The 15,418-nt window shown below is 43.1% G+C and overlaps 1 protein-coding gene across 1 annotated transcript in view; it reads right to left on the bottom strand.

Annotated features, from left to right (window-relative positions):
* LOC308301652 (glutamate receptor 1-like) overlaps window positions 1-12,642 on the bottom strand; it is a gene marked incomplete at both ends in the record, with an annotated part of 73,711 nt that extends 61,069 nt beyond the window's left edge. The window contains 2 exons of the mRNA XM_080745715.1: window positions 11,369-11,503; window positions 12,555-12,642. Of these exons, the coding sequence (XP_080601841.1) occupies window positions 11,369-11,503; window positions 12,555-12,642 (223 nt within the window). The remainder of the gene's footprint in view (window positions 1-11,368; window positions 11,504-12,554) is intronic.
* Window positions 12,643-15,418: the final 2,776 nt, after the last annotated feature.

Raw genomic sequence — 15,418 nt, 5'->3', positions numbered from 1 at the left:
CGTATTTGAAGAGGTTTGCCAACTCATTTTGAGTTTATATGACTTAATTAATTACTTGGAATGCGGTTTAATTCACTTAATTAAAGAATTCCCAAGTTCCGTAAAGCCTAGATATATTTTCTTATTTCAACAATTCTTACCAGGTATAATTTTCTTACCCCACTGGCAGATAGTTTTGCTTGTTTTTAGTCGATTTACATTCAAAAACATATTTTTTTTTCTTAAATTTAGAGTTTTTTTTTTTGCAGTGTAGGGGGGGTGGGGTGCAATCAATCTCTGTCTGAGGACAGGGAGTCCTGGGTGGTGGAGAGCAGCACCACTACTGACCTCCAGACACCACTGAGTGGGAGGGCGTGAACGTGTGCTGTTTACTGTGGGAGTTCCCCTTGAATTGGAACGACTTGTACTAAAACAAAATGTCCAAAGAGTATATGTCAGTGTGGCCTCCTCCACAACAACTGAGAAATGTACAATGGTTCCTCAGGGTGTGGAGGAGTGTTTTTCTCAGTATGGGAGAAAGAAGGTAATTTTGCTCCATCGGCTTGTCTCTCTGTCTCTCTGCCTGTCTCTATCTCTGTGCCTTAAATGTCTCTCTGTCTCACATGCCTCTCTGCCTGACTGTCTCTCCGCCTGCCTGGCTCTCTGCCTGTCTTCCTGTCTGTCTGTCTGCCCGCCTCACTCCCCCGTGGCCATACGTGCGGCGCCTTGGGGAAATGCACCCCAGGGATGAAGGCTTGCCGTTCCCTGACATACACAGCTTTAGCTCCTGCACACTCATGAGAGATTAAGTGCCTGCGAAAGAGCAACAGAGCAGTGTTTATTTCTGCTGAGAGAGAGAGAGAGAGAGAGAGAGAGAGAGAGAGAGAGAGAGAGAGAGAGAGAGAGAGAGAGAGAGAGAGAGAGAGAGAGAGAGAGAGAGAAGTTAAAACACTACAGGAAACAATGAAAAAAAAAAGGAATACAGAATAGTTTCAGAAACAATAAATTAATGAAGGAAGACAAGAAGAGAAAGCTGTCAGTTAGATACAGAAGTAATCACGAAAGCAAAATAGTAGTTAGATGGACTTCAGAGAGCTGAGGATCCTCACAAGGCTTACAAGGACAACATGGTGGGAAACAAGGACTACGCGGTAAACTATTCCATTCCTTTTCCTCTCAGTAATAAAACAATGGCATTGAGTCACCTCATTAGCTGGGTAATTTACATTATTTTAAAATTAAGGGGCGAGAAAAGCAGAGAGCCATGCACTCCAGAGCGCCAAACATGAGAGTGTGCACAACAAACAAACAAAATGATTTGCATTTAAAATAATACATGAGTCAGACGCTCCGAGTAATCAAGAGTGTGAGAGCACTCCCTTCATCACGTAACATCTCTCTCTGTCTCTCTCTCTCTCTCTCTCTCTCTCTCTCTCTCTCTCTCTCTCTCCCTGTTTGTCTGTCTGTGTGTGCGTCTGTCTGTCTCTCACCTTCCCACTCTGCTGTCTCTCACCCCAGGCTGTTTCTCTCTACACCTCCAATCTGGTTCCTAGGGTAGCCCCCACAGCCCACAGCCTGCTAAATAAACACTTTACCTGGGCAACAGATCAGAGCCTGGCCCAGACCAAAACGGTCCAGGCAGGGGGTAGAGGAGTTCCAATTAGCCTCTTTACAATCGTCCCTCTCTGCAAACAGGCCTCCATCTGCGCATCAGGGCTAACAGGTGGAGAAGGAAGGCCCAAGCCCTCCATCACTCACTACTCTGACAGAGGAGGTGGAGCAGCAGGAAGAGGAGAGGGGAGCCTGTAAAATCGGATGCGTGTTCATTGGGAACTGATAGATACCATTCTATAAACAAAGTCAGGATAGCTAGAGATGTACACCAGCAATTACTTATAATTCATTTTCCACATCTCAACAAGAGCTGACAGGACAGTACGGTAGTAGGTCTCCCTCACTCATTCTGCTAGAGAAACCAGCTCTGCTGTTCCAACAGAGCAGTCATTTAGCATCGCACAACGCCCACATGCACGGTTGTGTGGATGACAAGGAGCTGTCTTGTGCCGTCGACGCGAGGGTTAGCGGGGCTGAGTTACACAACACGACGAAGTTTAACAAGCTTTGTTCCTCATTACAGCGCACAGTAGCGGCTGAGATTCATGACAAAGTTGGGACCAAACATCTGTTTCCGCTACAAAAAACATGACAGCTGACACACAACCCAGGGACTGTCCCTCACTCCTCCTCCACCGCAGCAAGCTCGTCCCTCGTCCCAACCAGGCAAGTCATATTCTAACACAAGTCGTAACTGTCAAACCCACACATCTTAAGTTGGACCCAGCTGCCAGAGCCTCCTGAGAATGAAGAATTCTTTTAAATGTGCAGTAAGTCTGTGAATTCAAAGCAGGACTCAGAACAGCAGCTGAAAGACAATTGGGCTAACAAAGAGAACAAAGTAGTTGTTTGCATGAAAATCATTGGTTCATCACCACCAGAGAATAGTGGTTTTGGCCTTGGCCTACCTAAGAGTCAACAGAGCTATTCGTGTGAATGCTACCCAGCAAGACATTTTACGCGAATGAACCATTTGAGTCAATTTGTACACTCAGATCTAAACACTTTGAGGATTTCACTGTGTAATCCTCAGATCAGAGGGTGAAGAGATTCAACCACATATGTTTTCCTCTTCTAAACATGCACCCCTTTTCCAATCCACTCGCACGCACAGATGCACACACACACACACACACACACACACACACACACACACACACACACACACACACACACACACGCACACGCACACGCACACGCACGCGCACGCACACTCACATCTTCACAAACAAGCAGAGACTGAGATACAAACATCGTACTGCAGCCATGAAGTTGTGTTCTCGATCAAAGTGCTGATCTGGGATCTGAGATTTAACTGATTTACATTGACTTGCTGTGGGCAGTTCTCCTTCCCCAGGACTCCTGTTGAGGAACTCAATGATGCCTCCACATTCATCAAACCAATAGCCTACTGCACCTGGCCGGTTGCAGTCCAGTCCAGTTTTCTCTGCTATCATTGTTTTCTTCTTGACAAATATCTGTCCTGTCCCCAAATGTCAGAAGGGAAAAGTGAAACGCTGTTCTGCTGACTATTTTGACGTCCCATGAACCCTGAGGACAAACCCGGTCATCACCGCTGTGAACGGACAGCTGACACGGCGGCTACACAATAAAACACAACTCCCATGAGTCTGATTGACACAAGGTCTGATTGACACAAGGTCTGAAATGACAGCTTAACCTCCAATCCCCAACCGCCCGCTGCCTTCTCACTATCACATCCCAGTGAGACTATATGTTTTTGGGGCATTCTTTCCTGTTGGAGAGGGTTGGTGGAAACTGGAAAGAAATGTTTCTCTATCCAGATTCCCCATGCAAGTAAATCCTTATCACATTCTTCAGCAACTCCAGGAATGTAGTACTAATCATGCCCAAAGCCCACCTGTCACCCATGGCTCTGCCCGAGTCACGACCCATGGCTAAGGATAAGGAATTAGTGCAGCGTCAGCATGTCGAAACGACCAAAATGATATAGCTAACGAAGGATTTGATTGCTTTGTCATAAGCATGACAAGTGCACTTCCCTTTTCAGTTGCTTCAGGAGAACCATGTTTCTCAAAGTTAAAACTAATTAAAAGAAAAAACAAGACAAACTTAATGAACTAGTAACGATCTTCACAGAATATGATTTCTCGACAAAATAAAATCCTGACCATCAATATTGTTTTTAGATCTAATCCATCCACTGCAATGGCAGTGATAGGATTGCCTATACATTTAGACTATACGAACAATACAACTTTATTACTGTAATGCAAGAGGGGAAATTCGATTGTACCAAAACAAGTACCGCAACAATATAGAAAAGCAGGTAATATAATTCATTCCAATATATGAAAATCTCAGAGACACCTGCAGTAACATGTTATAGACTTGGTACAGTGTGTGGTTTATTGCTGCAAAAAGGAACATGAGATGTGTGTTTCAAAGTACCTGTATTTGACCGTTGCATAACCTACAGTATGTGGCTTGTGGCATCCCCATGCCTGGGCGGAACTACGCACATCCCATCAACTGCTAATAATACATATCCGTCCTCGAGGACTGCCTAGGATGAATTACAACACACTCTCTCTTTCTACACCGGCCTCATCTATCCTGTATTGATCAGGCTGACGGGCCACTGTGTGGTTCTCAGTTCATCGATCAGGGCTCGCTCAGAGATCGGATCCTCTGAGAGTTGGGGGAAAAACTGCAGCCCACATTGGAGTGACAACACAAATTGTTTTTTCCGTGGATCCTAATTAGTCTTAATAAACAGTTTGTTAATAGGATGCTTGGCTTGGGCATAACACCAAATGCAAAGCAGGTTGCTGCTTGTAGCCTATACCTAAAATTATCTAATTCTTCTAAGTTATACTGTAACTAGTCACTACATTGTTTCATTTTGCAGCAGTCTTCTTCTTGTTTGTTGTTTTATGGACAATTTAGTATATTCTGTAGATATTGAGTCTTCTGCCAAACGTAGCCAAAGCTTAGCCACCACACAGACTTTTGATATCAAAGAGAGATGTCGCAAATTTAGCGATTCAGCAATGTCATTATTATAAGTCAACAGCAGATTATGGTAATGTGATATGTAAGTGAGGAGAAGAGTGACTAATTATGTTGAACATCGTATCTGATCCGGTAATTTTCAGCTGCATATGAAACAAACTGAGCAAATCCAGGAAGCTCCTCTTCTCATCATGTGTGTACAATGCACGCAGAGGTACATTCGCACACCTGCACATTGACAGCCACTACACACGCATGCATACAAACAGGGATGTTAGATGAAAGGTCAGATATCACGTGATACACACACACACACACAGAAGAAGTGCGCTCATCTGTGAAACATGGAACATTCACATCATTACCACCTCTGCGGCATAAATGTACAATACACTGCTGATCAATGAACACATATTCAGTCATCTACAGTATGCAAGTTTACACTGTATACAACCCCCTTTTCATCTCTATCTCTCTCCCCCCTCTCTCCCTTTCCCTCTCTCTCTTTCTCTGTCTCGACGTTTCCCTAGTCCAGAAGTCCACCTAAGCATGTCATCTAACTGACCATACATTGTGTGTGTGTGTGTGTGTGTGTGTGTGTGTGTGTGTGTGTGTGTGTGTGTGTGTGTGTGTGTGTGTGTGTGTGTGTGTGTGTGTGTGTGTGTGTGTGTGTGTGCGTGCGTGCGTGCAAGCATGACCATTTTTGTGAGTACATGTGTTCGTATCTTTTTGTTTTTTGTGTGTTTTCTTTTCTGTGTGTGTGTGTGTGCGTGTGTGCGTGCGTGCGTGCGTGCGTGCGTGCGTGCGTGCGTGCGTGCGTGCGCGTGCGTGTGTGTATTTAGACGTGTGTAGGAAGTGACTGGTCATAGGAGCCAGCTGATGGTATCAGCCTCATCCGGAGCCTCATTCATCCTCAGGGACAAGGGCCCATTCACTGCTTGGCTTTTGCACTCACAGACCCCTGGGACCCACGGGCATATTCATATTCCCACTGTTCGCATACACACGTTTGCATTACTACATAAAATACGGTAACTATTGTGTGTCTCTTGCAAGGACCAAATTGTTCTCACAATGTCCATTTCCTGAATTCTACTCTACTTGTGGACACACGCACGCACGCACGCACGCACGCACGCACGCACGCACGTACACACACACACACACACACACACACACACACACACACACTTCTTAGTCAATTCATAATGATGAGAAGCCCCTTGGGCCTCTTTTCAGGCCAACCCACCGCCGCGGGCATCACAGATAGCAATGCTATTTTAGAACACGCGATAACAAGCAGGAATGTGTGTCAGACCTTTCTTTTCTTTCTCGCAAATATTTGAGAAATGGTCACGTTGACCGCCAAACCAGGACATTCATAACTTCCTCTGACATGCGTGTCACCACGAGGCATGTCAAACCACACGAGATGCCATCTTGTTGAGTGAGAGAGTCGAGCTCAATAACGGAAACACAAAGGACAACATGAACACAGGACGACAATGGTCAATGAACAGCTGAGGTTAGAGGTCAACTATTAGTAGAGCATATTGGCCCAGTGTAATTTAATGGCAGTTTATGGGGAAAGCCAATAATCTAGAAATGTTTGCACTCTCGAATCAAGACTTACCAAAGGTTGGCCCTGGTGCAGGAGGCCAGCATAGCAGTTCAGTAGGCCTATGATAAAAGACCAGCACACTGACAGAACAGTGTTGAGCCGCTTTGGACACAAAAGGGTAGGCATTTTGGATCGGTCCGCAGACCATTGCCATGTTGTCCCTGTTGGCTTTAAATACAGTAGGCAACCAGCTAATTGACGGTAGCCAATAAGGAATGAGGCTAATGGGAGATACAAAAGGCCATCACAATCAGCTTGTTAACCACGTCATGGCCAAGAGGGATACAAGGAAATAATATACAAGGCAAGCCATACAGAAATATACATTCATAAAAAATACATAATACATACATTTGGAACATATCCAACATTGTCATAACAACATGCTAAGAAGAAATAGTTTGGCTTGTAGAACATATAACATATCAGCTAAAACCAATGACGGTCAGGGAAACATTCTGGCCATGTTCCAGTAGGCAACGGCAGATCTGCTTAGATTCCGCTCAGATCAGACGAGTCACCTACAGGCATGGCCACTGCTATGCAAACGTGCATCACCTATTGTGTTTCTTAGCCCTGGGCCCTGCTTGATTATGGTGACCTATTGTACATGAATGCTTCTGCTCAATGTGTGCAGTCATTGGATTCTGTCTATCATTGTGCATTAAGATTGTAGACATCTTCTTACACATCATTGCACTCTGTATGAAAAAGCATATTGCTCATCTCTTTATGTACAGTAGGCATACCCACTGGTCGAGCTTTATGACGCTCTACTTGGTTTGGTCCCTTTATATCTTTGTACATCACTAAAACCTCAGCTTTTCTAAACCTTGACTGTTCCACATGCTTGTAGTTAGATGGTAAAAAGCTTTTAAATAGACTGTCCCCTTTGCATGGAATACCTTCCAGGAAGACTTGAAGCTATCTGAACTGATCACTTGATGGTGTCTTTGTCACAATCTGAAACAGTATTGTTTCAGTATTTGTGCCAGCCAAATCCTACATTTTAATTCATGTTTGCTGTAATGTACTGCCCTCTTGGCCAGGTCCCTTTCTTAAAATATATTCTATATCTTAACACATCGACGTGGTTAGATAAAGGTTTAATAGAATAAACAAATAAAATTGTGCACAGGGTAATACGTTACAGAGGACGCACAATTATGATAAGCACTATTAGACCATTATAGGCAATATAAACTATAAATATTTGCTCAAAATAATGATTGAATTATGGTGTCACATACAGCAGGGGTTTTCAAAGTGGGTGACAGGGCACCCTGGGGTGCCGCGACGGCAGTCCAGGGGTGCCGCGAGATCATTTGATAATATTTCTTATACTTAAAAATATATTTAGTATAATTTTAAACTTGAAGTACAAAGTTATTTTCAGTCGGTTCCAACCAAAATGGCTATGTTGTTTTCCTCGCAACATAATCACTAAAATATGCTATAAATATAAGGTGCTGGGAGTGAAAATTATGAATATAATAATGTAGGGGTGCCTCGAAAGAAAAAAATATTTATAGGGGTGCCCCGAGCCAAAAAAGTTTGGGAACGCCTGACATACAGTATGTGTAATGCATTATATAGTACACACAGACAGCGGTGAAAACATCTCCGTCTCCGGAACTTTGGCCTCGTAGAGATAATAAAAGCAAGTTCCAATGGAACAGGATTCAGGGAAGATATAGCTGCCTCTGGGGTACCATTCTGGAAAGAGGATTCTTAATGACTCAATGGTTTAATCACTATGGAGATAGCTTTTATTGCGCCTACACATCCTGCATGTGCAGCCGTCCTGGAGCTGTCAGCATGCTGTGTCTCAGTCAGTAATCAATCATCTCCCCTGCTGCTACAGACTGTGTGAACCCACTAGCTCTATACGGGACGTCCATCCTCCAGCCTGACCCTCATACGTCCCATTCACACTGAAAAGAGCACTGTCAAATGAATGGGACCGACGTGACACTGTTTACATTTGGTAAGACAGCCCTTCCGCCCAGCAGGTGGAGGAGGTGAGTGGGTGGGGCGGAACTGATGGCAGATAATGGTTTAGATTGATACAGAAGCCCCCCCCCATCAGGATGAACTGAAAATCATTTATACCTGTAGAGAGATGAAAGGAGGTGGCTTTATCGACTTAACATTTAATAGGATTATACAACATACCAGTAATACAATACTTAAGGTATATACAGGATCAATCCTCTAGACATCCCACCTCTCTCGGAAGTAGCTAATGTTTTACAGACAGAATTCATTCTTTCAGATTGGCTTAAAAAACACACAAATCCACCGTTAACTAAACAACAGGCTGATACATACTGTAAGTATCAGTATAAGTGATACAGTAATTTTCCAGTCTGTGTTTAGCTACCATTGTTAAATACTACTTGCTCCAGCCTCCAACATTAAGCTGGGGAGAGAGAAGGTGCTGGCTGTAATATCATGAAACATGATATGAAAATGGATGAGCTGTCCTTTAGGGTTCTTAATACGGACTTGGCGTAGATGCTTCTTTAAATCAGATTATCCAGCATGGGATGTCTGCCGCTCTTCTTATACAGGCTAGAGTGTTAGGCAATCTCTCGTTTAACAAACAATGTTCAGCGGTAGCCCGTTAGCAGAGCTAAACATTGATTATCTAATCTACGTAAATAATCTGCTTCCGTTCTGCTGAATATCCACTTTATTTCCAATTCAAGGACTCATGATTGAATTTTGCTGCAAACATATTACCATATTAATACTACATCTGAATTAGAATATCCTTCTTTATAGCTGCATCTAACTCTCTCTCCATGGCAAAGTGACCAGCAGGTGGAAACTGATTTTAAATAGTTCAAATAGCTGATCTACAAGCTCACAATGTGTCGATGTAGAACGTCAATTTAACTATTTTAAAAGGTTTTTCAAAATAGTAAAAAAGGGCAAAGATTTTAGGGATGAGGGGTAAGGCATGGATGAAAATATACCGCAGCATTATGTTTTCGCTCTCGTCCGTGCGAATGTGTCCGTCCGTGTCCGTCAATCCGTGTGTGTGAACAGCTTATCTCCGACACCATTGTACAGAGTGGCGTGAAACTTCCCCTTAGGGCCAAAGAAGAACCTCCAAATGTTTCTAATTGGCTTCATAGTAGCGCTATAACAGCCCCTTAAAGTTTTGGCCTATAACTACTGAACCGTAGGTCGAACAATCAAAATCCTTTTCCCCTGGATTCTTTGGATCATGGCACAACTCCCCATATAGCCATTTCTGGCAGATTAGATTTCCGCCATTTTGCCTTTTCTTCAAAACAACCTTTTGACCACAACGCCTACAACTTTTGTCTAAAACTCTCGCATGATCTTTGAAATCATGTGAGCAAGGTGTGTGAGATATAATAAGAGATATAAGACTTCTCATATACCATTACAATTATCTATGACTGCCTTCCAAAGCCCTGGGTAGGCAACTCAGAGACTCAACTCAAGACCGGCACTCAGAGGAACGCACGCCGTCGTCCTACTCCACCCGTCCAACACTCCCTGCTGACAGGTGCCACCACAGCCCGTAGGGTTACGTGCAGTGACAATTATCACCCTCCCCACCTGGCTTCCCACAGGGGAGGGATGTGTAGATGCTCGACAAAGCCGGATGCCCCACGGATGCGACAGAGAGTGGTGGAAAAAGTAATCGCATTTTGTAGTAAAAGTATCAGTACTCCAATGTAGAAATACTCTGTTACAAGTAAAACTCCGTAATTAAAAATGTACTTGAGTAAAAGTACAAAATATTGGCATCAAAGTGTACTTAATGTATCAAAAGTAAAAATACTCATTATGCAGAATGTTTCAATTCAAGTTTTCAAATGTACAAAGATCCAAGATGTAGTTGAGTAAAAGTAAAATTATTGGAAATTGGAAATACTCAAGTAAAGTACAAATACCTCAATATTGTACTTAAGTACAGTACTTAAGTAAATGTACTTAGTTACTGTACACCATTGGGATTCCAGTTCACAACCTCCGCGTTGGTGGGCAGACACTGATTGGATTGCAATCCGTGGCAAAAATGCGTTTTCCCTTCTTGTTCAAAGCAACATGACATTGCCTGTTCCGGGAAGGGAATCATTTTAAAATTCACATATCAGCTAAAACCAATGACGGCCAGGGAAACATTCTGGCCATGTTCCAGTAGGCAACGGCAGATCTGCTTAGATTCCGCACAGATCAGACAATCTTTAAAACTGAATCTGACAAGGTTTGCAACAATAGGACAAAGGCAGAGTTGATGCACAATGCATAATCTGTTTTTGAACGGACCACTGTTCTAAAATTCCCTTTGGGGACAGGGCCCCTGTTAGCTTGGGTTCCATTCAAATATAATTGAAATATAGCTAATGGTTTCTATACTCGCATTGAATGGCTTTATCAAATCACCTCTGAGCACCATAGCATATAGCCAAAGCTATCCTCAAGACACAAAGCGTATTAATGCGATGATATGACCTATATTACACTTAAAATGTATTGTGTAATACTTATGGTGTAGTTTCAGCCCAAAAATTACTCTTTTGGTGAGTCAAACAACAGATTGAGTAAATACAATTTCACAGAACAGAAAAACACCAGCTGTGTAAAATGCATTTGACAGTCAAGTCATACTGTACTCCAGGGGTGTCGCACCAAATTCTGGGCACTGGGTACAAGGATTCACTGCGGTTTTACCCATTTAAACAGGGAACACATTATTACACATTATTGTGTGCTTTAACTATTGAAAAATAGCAGATATACAAGCTCTGCAAGCTTTGCTTTTTTGGAAAAAAAAGTGAAAATGTTTGCATTTTCTGTCAGTGGTGCTCAAACCTTTTCATGTGAAGTACCCCCAAAATGAAATGTATTTGGCCACAGACCCCATCTCAAAATATTTAGTGGGGGACCCCCAGAAGCAAATTTTGAGTTACAAATGTTCGCTATATATTCAAAGATTTGCACACATTTTCAACGACTTTTCAAAAATAGCAGATCTACAAGCTCGCAGTGTGAGCTTGTATATCTGCTATTTTTCAATGGCTAAAGTATAAAATAATTAAGGCCCCTCCACCATGGGCCCTGTAACTCAGTCCCCCCCCCCCCCCCCCCCACTTGTGACGCCCCTGTACTCACAGGCATAAGTCATGGAGAAGCTGTTCCCCATCTTGACCATATCCACCTGCGGCACCAGTTTGGGGATGTCCTGGTGATGGGTGAGCGCGAACCGAAATATCTCATATTCCTGCGAGTCAGTAGGGAATAATCCTCCTGTGGAGTGGAGTACAAGGAAACGTGTTATTAAAAAAAATGTGCCCCTAGAGATCATGTTTTACATATGTTAGAACAGGGTGTTAATAGGCTGTATCCTCTAATACCAAAACTCCCCTTTCAACTGGTCATGATCGCTGTAAACCACAGCCTTGTGCATGTGGATTATAAAATCATTAACAAATATGACAATGGGAAATTCATATCACTATTGTTATATAGTCTATATAATAATAGTGATATGAATTTCATGTCAGCAGTTGGGGACTTGGCCTACTTTCTTGTAGAAATTATAATTAAAAACGAATTTATTAAAAACACATCTAATATAGATGTGTTTTTAATAAATTCGTTTTTATTAATAATTTCTACTGGAGAAAGTAGGCCAAGTCCCCAACTGCTTATAGGCTACACAAACAAGGCGACTGATATGTTTAAAATCCGATGGACTCTATAGCATTGGAAGCGTCCCCAAATATTGTAAACAATGGCTAACTTAAAGATAGGCTGAACTGTTTTTTTTGCAAATGAAAATTCACAAATCAGATTTTTTTTTTCTTTTTTTCATTAGTCTGGCTCAGTAAGCTCGTGCAATGCATGAAGTCACAGGTGTGTGTTTAATGGAGCATTGGATGTGACCCAAGTCACCCAACCAATCAGAGCCAAGGACAAAAACTATCCGTTTTATAATAGACTGTTTAACCCCAATTGAAACTGATGATAATCAGGTTTACAAGATAGACTCTTTAGTGCAGTGGTTCTCAAAGTAGATTCCAGGGACCCTCTAGCTGGGTTTCTTTAGGAGGGTCTATAAATTGACCCAGTGTGGGCTACAAACGGAACCAAATGAACCCTAACAGGTCCATTTGTTCCATTTGTAAACAGAGCTAAGAGGAGACCTTGACATTTAAAGGTTTGAGAAACACTGCTTTATTATCACTGAAATGAAACGAGGCACGAGTTTGAAACGAGAAATGTGCAGATGTAGATAAGACGAGTATAGCTGTTTAGCGCGCAACAAGGGGTTAAAAGCCGCGCGACATTCTCTTACCTATGTTGATGTTACTTGGAAAACTTGGGCTTGAACCCAAGCACATCCCCAGTAAACTGGCGCAGAGGATGGCGAAGCTTCCCTGCATATTTCCTTTTGCATTGGCTTGGAGGAAAATGAGCCAAAATCCAAGCATACGGTCTGTCCGCGGTGGTAATCAGGTTAAATCTTCCTCCTCCCCGCTCCTTTCGCCTTACAGCTGCATCCACATGGATTCCGTCCTCAATTCTCTTCGACGCTGGGAAGAAGAGGAGAGCGTTCGACGGTAGCCTTCTGTTCTCTGTCTCAGTCCGTCTCCTCCTGCGCGCTGTTGATGCTGAAGCTGGCTGCGTGTCATTGGCTGCTGTTGCTTGAGAGGTTCCACACGGAGTGGTGAGTACTGAGTAGAACGCAAAAGAGCGCGCCCACAAGTTCTCCTCCTGGTGACACGCACAGTGCAACAGCCCAATTTATACTCCCCAGTAGGCGGTGGTGAAGCCAAAAATAACCGTTCTACGACTACAAGCCAACGCATGGCGCCGTGACACCAAAGCCCTATAAATATTCAGCCTATATTTTCCACCAGCTCCTCGTGTAGCCTACCCAGAAGATCTATAGGCTACCTTCTTCTGGGTTGGTTTAATTCTTGTCTTTACCGGGCACCCATGAACACAAACACAGTCTCTCTCTCTCTCTCTCTCTCTCTCTCTCTCTCTCTCTCTCTCTTTCTCGCGTCGCTCGCTCTCCTTTTCCCGTGAGTTTGCAGAGGATAATGGGTTTTCTGATTCCCGATTATTATGAAACATTATTGACCCTTCCTTGGTTTCAAACATCTTATGAACCATAATAGACCCATAAAACATACTGGAGGCTCAGAGGCTGTATAGCCTAGCCAATGCCGATTGGCTACTCCGCTACGCCCCCTTCAGACATGGGCAGTTATTAAATCAACAAATTGGATCCGATATGTAGGCCTACATACATTTCATAATCTGTTGTATTATGGTTTAGAAAATGGAGAGGAGAGGAGAGGAGAGGAGAGGAGAGGAGACCTTAAATTATTGGCTTAGAAAATCCATGAATTCAAATGGGCAAGTAATCAATAGAAACAAATATTTTTGGGGGGTGAACTATCCCTTTAAGCCCTTTTATGAAACAAAAGTATTGTTTAAAAATGTAAGCAGAACAGGTAACTTTCCTCTTCTACCATGGATTTGAAGCCAGTTTGACATTTTTGATCTAAATGTCTCAATCATAGACTGTAAAAAGAATGGACATGACGCCATTGGTTTCTACAGACCACCATCTTTTTATATCCTATCCAGAAATACTACCGGAATTGAATCAAAATGAATACTATTGGCTAAGCTTGCCCAATGAGCCAAGTGTGGGGCATACGTAGGCTACATACAAACAGACAAAGCCAGATGTAGGAGGCCATCTCCATATGGAGATCTATGATCCAGTTGTCTGATCCATGTATGGCTATCCAAGGTTTGATGAGGTCAGTGTGTCGTGATCTTCATATAGATCCAGATGATGATAGATAGTCATCAGTCTTGATTTGCAAATGAATTCTGTCGTCATATATGGAGCCTGACATGAGAGGTGACTGACTGACGCACGCACAGGAGCAGCAGGTTTTCAAAGTAAATTTCCCAAATATGGAGATGACTGACGTTTGACATGATATCATAGATGTCTGAGACGTCATAGACCACATGAGACTGCTGTCAATGGAGCGTGACATGAGTGTGACATGAGGTGTGACTCACACATGCACACACAGCACACACAGGAGCTGCAAGTTTTCATAGTAAATGTGTTATACAAACACCCCACCCCAGTCATATAAGTTGTATTCGTGTGACGGAGAGTCACAGCCCCAGCCTTGAAGCCTCAAAAGTCTAGTATCTCCCCCGGACCAAAGGGAAAAGAGAAGGCTCTTTGGTCTAGTGGTTAAGATATTGGACTTTCGCATGGGAGACCCGGGTTCGAAACCGGGTGGGGAGGTTTGGATCACCTCTGTTACATCGGTACCGTGACCCGGATTCGGGCTTCCCCGCAGGAGGAGGTCAAAGGGGGGTGAGTGTGACGGAGAGAGTTGCAGCCCCAGCCTTGAAGCCTCAAAAGTCTAGGTATCTCCCCCAGACCAAAGAGATGAAAATATTGGACTTTCGCATGGGAAACCCGGGTTCGAAGCCGGGTGGGGAGGTTCGGATCACCTCCATTACATTCGTATTGTATTAGCATACTCTACCATAGCCCAGGAACATGGCAGTTCGACCTGGTTTGGAGCAGATGAGCCAATTCACTTGATATTCACACAAACATTCAGATATAAAAAATAAAGTGCTTATGGCTCACACATGTCTAAATTTGGTGCGTCCAACTAGAATTACCTGTATCCTCTGTATTCTTTAACATAAGAAGCATTTTAGATCAGATCATTTTCATGTATTTCCTGGTTTTCCCCAAGATTAAAATGGCGGGGCATGCGCCATTGACGCTCATGTGAGCCAAAACTGGGACCGGAAGTTGTGTGAAATGCATTGGGGTCTATGGCAGAAGGATGGCAGCCAGTTGGACCATGCTTGTGAATAAATTATTTCTGAACGATTGTGTCCTTTGTCAGTTAATCAGTCCAGGAATTTAAAAGAATGCATATCACAGGTTGTTTTCCAATCAATAGTTTTTTTTATGTGCACACTGTATAAATTTATTGAGGCATCTAAACAGCGCCATGTATAATTTCTGGTAGTGTTGCCAGGTTCTGAGAAATAAGTAACCAGGCCTAGGAAAACAAGCCCAAAAGAACCAACAAAGGGCCAGGCACTAGGCTATTTATGAGCACTTAGTACTGCATATTGAAACAAGCTCACAAC

This window comes from Nannobrachium achirus, assembly GCF_963921795.1.
Source record: "Nannobrachium achirus genome assembly, chromosome: 17".
NCBI lineage: Eukaryota > Metazoa > Chordata > Actinopteri > Myctophiformes > Myctophidae > Nannobrachium > Nannobrachium achirus.
Note: the sequence above shows the minus strand (reverse complement) of the source record. Positions and strands in the feature narration are given on the sequence as shown.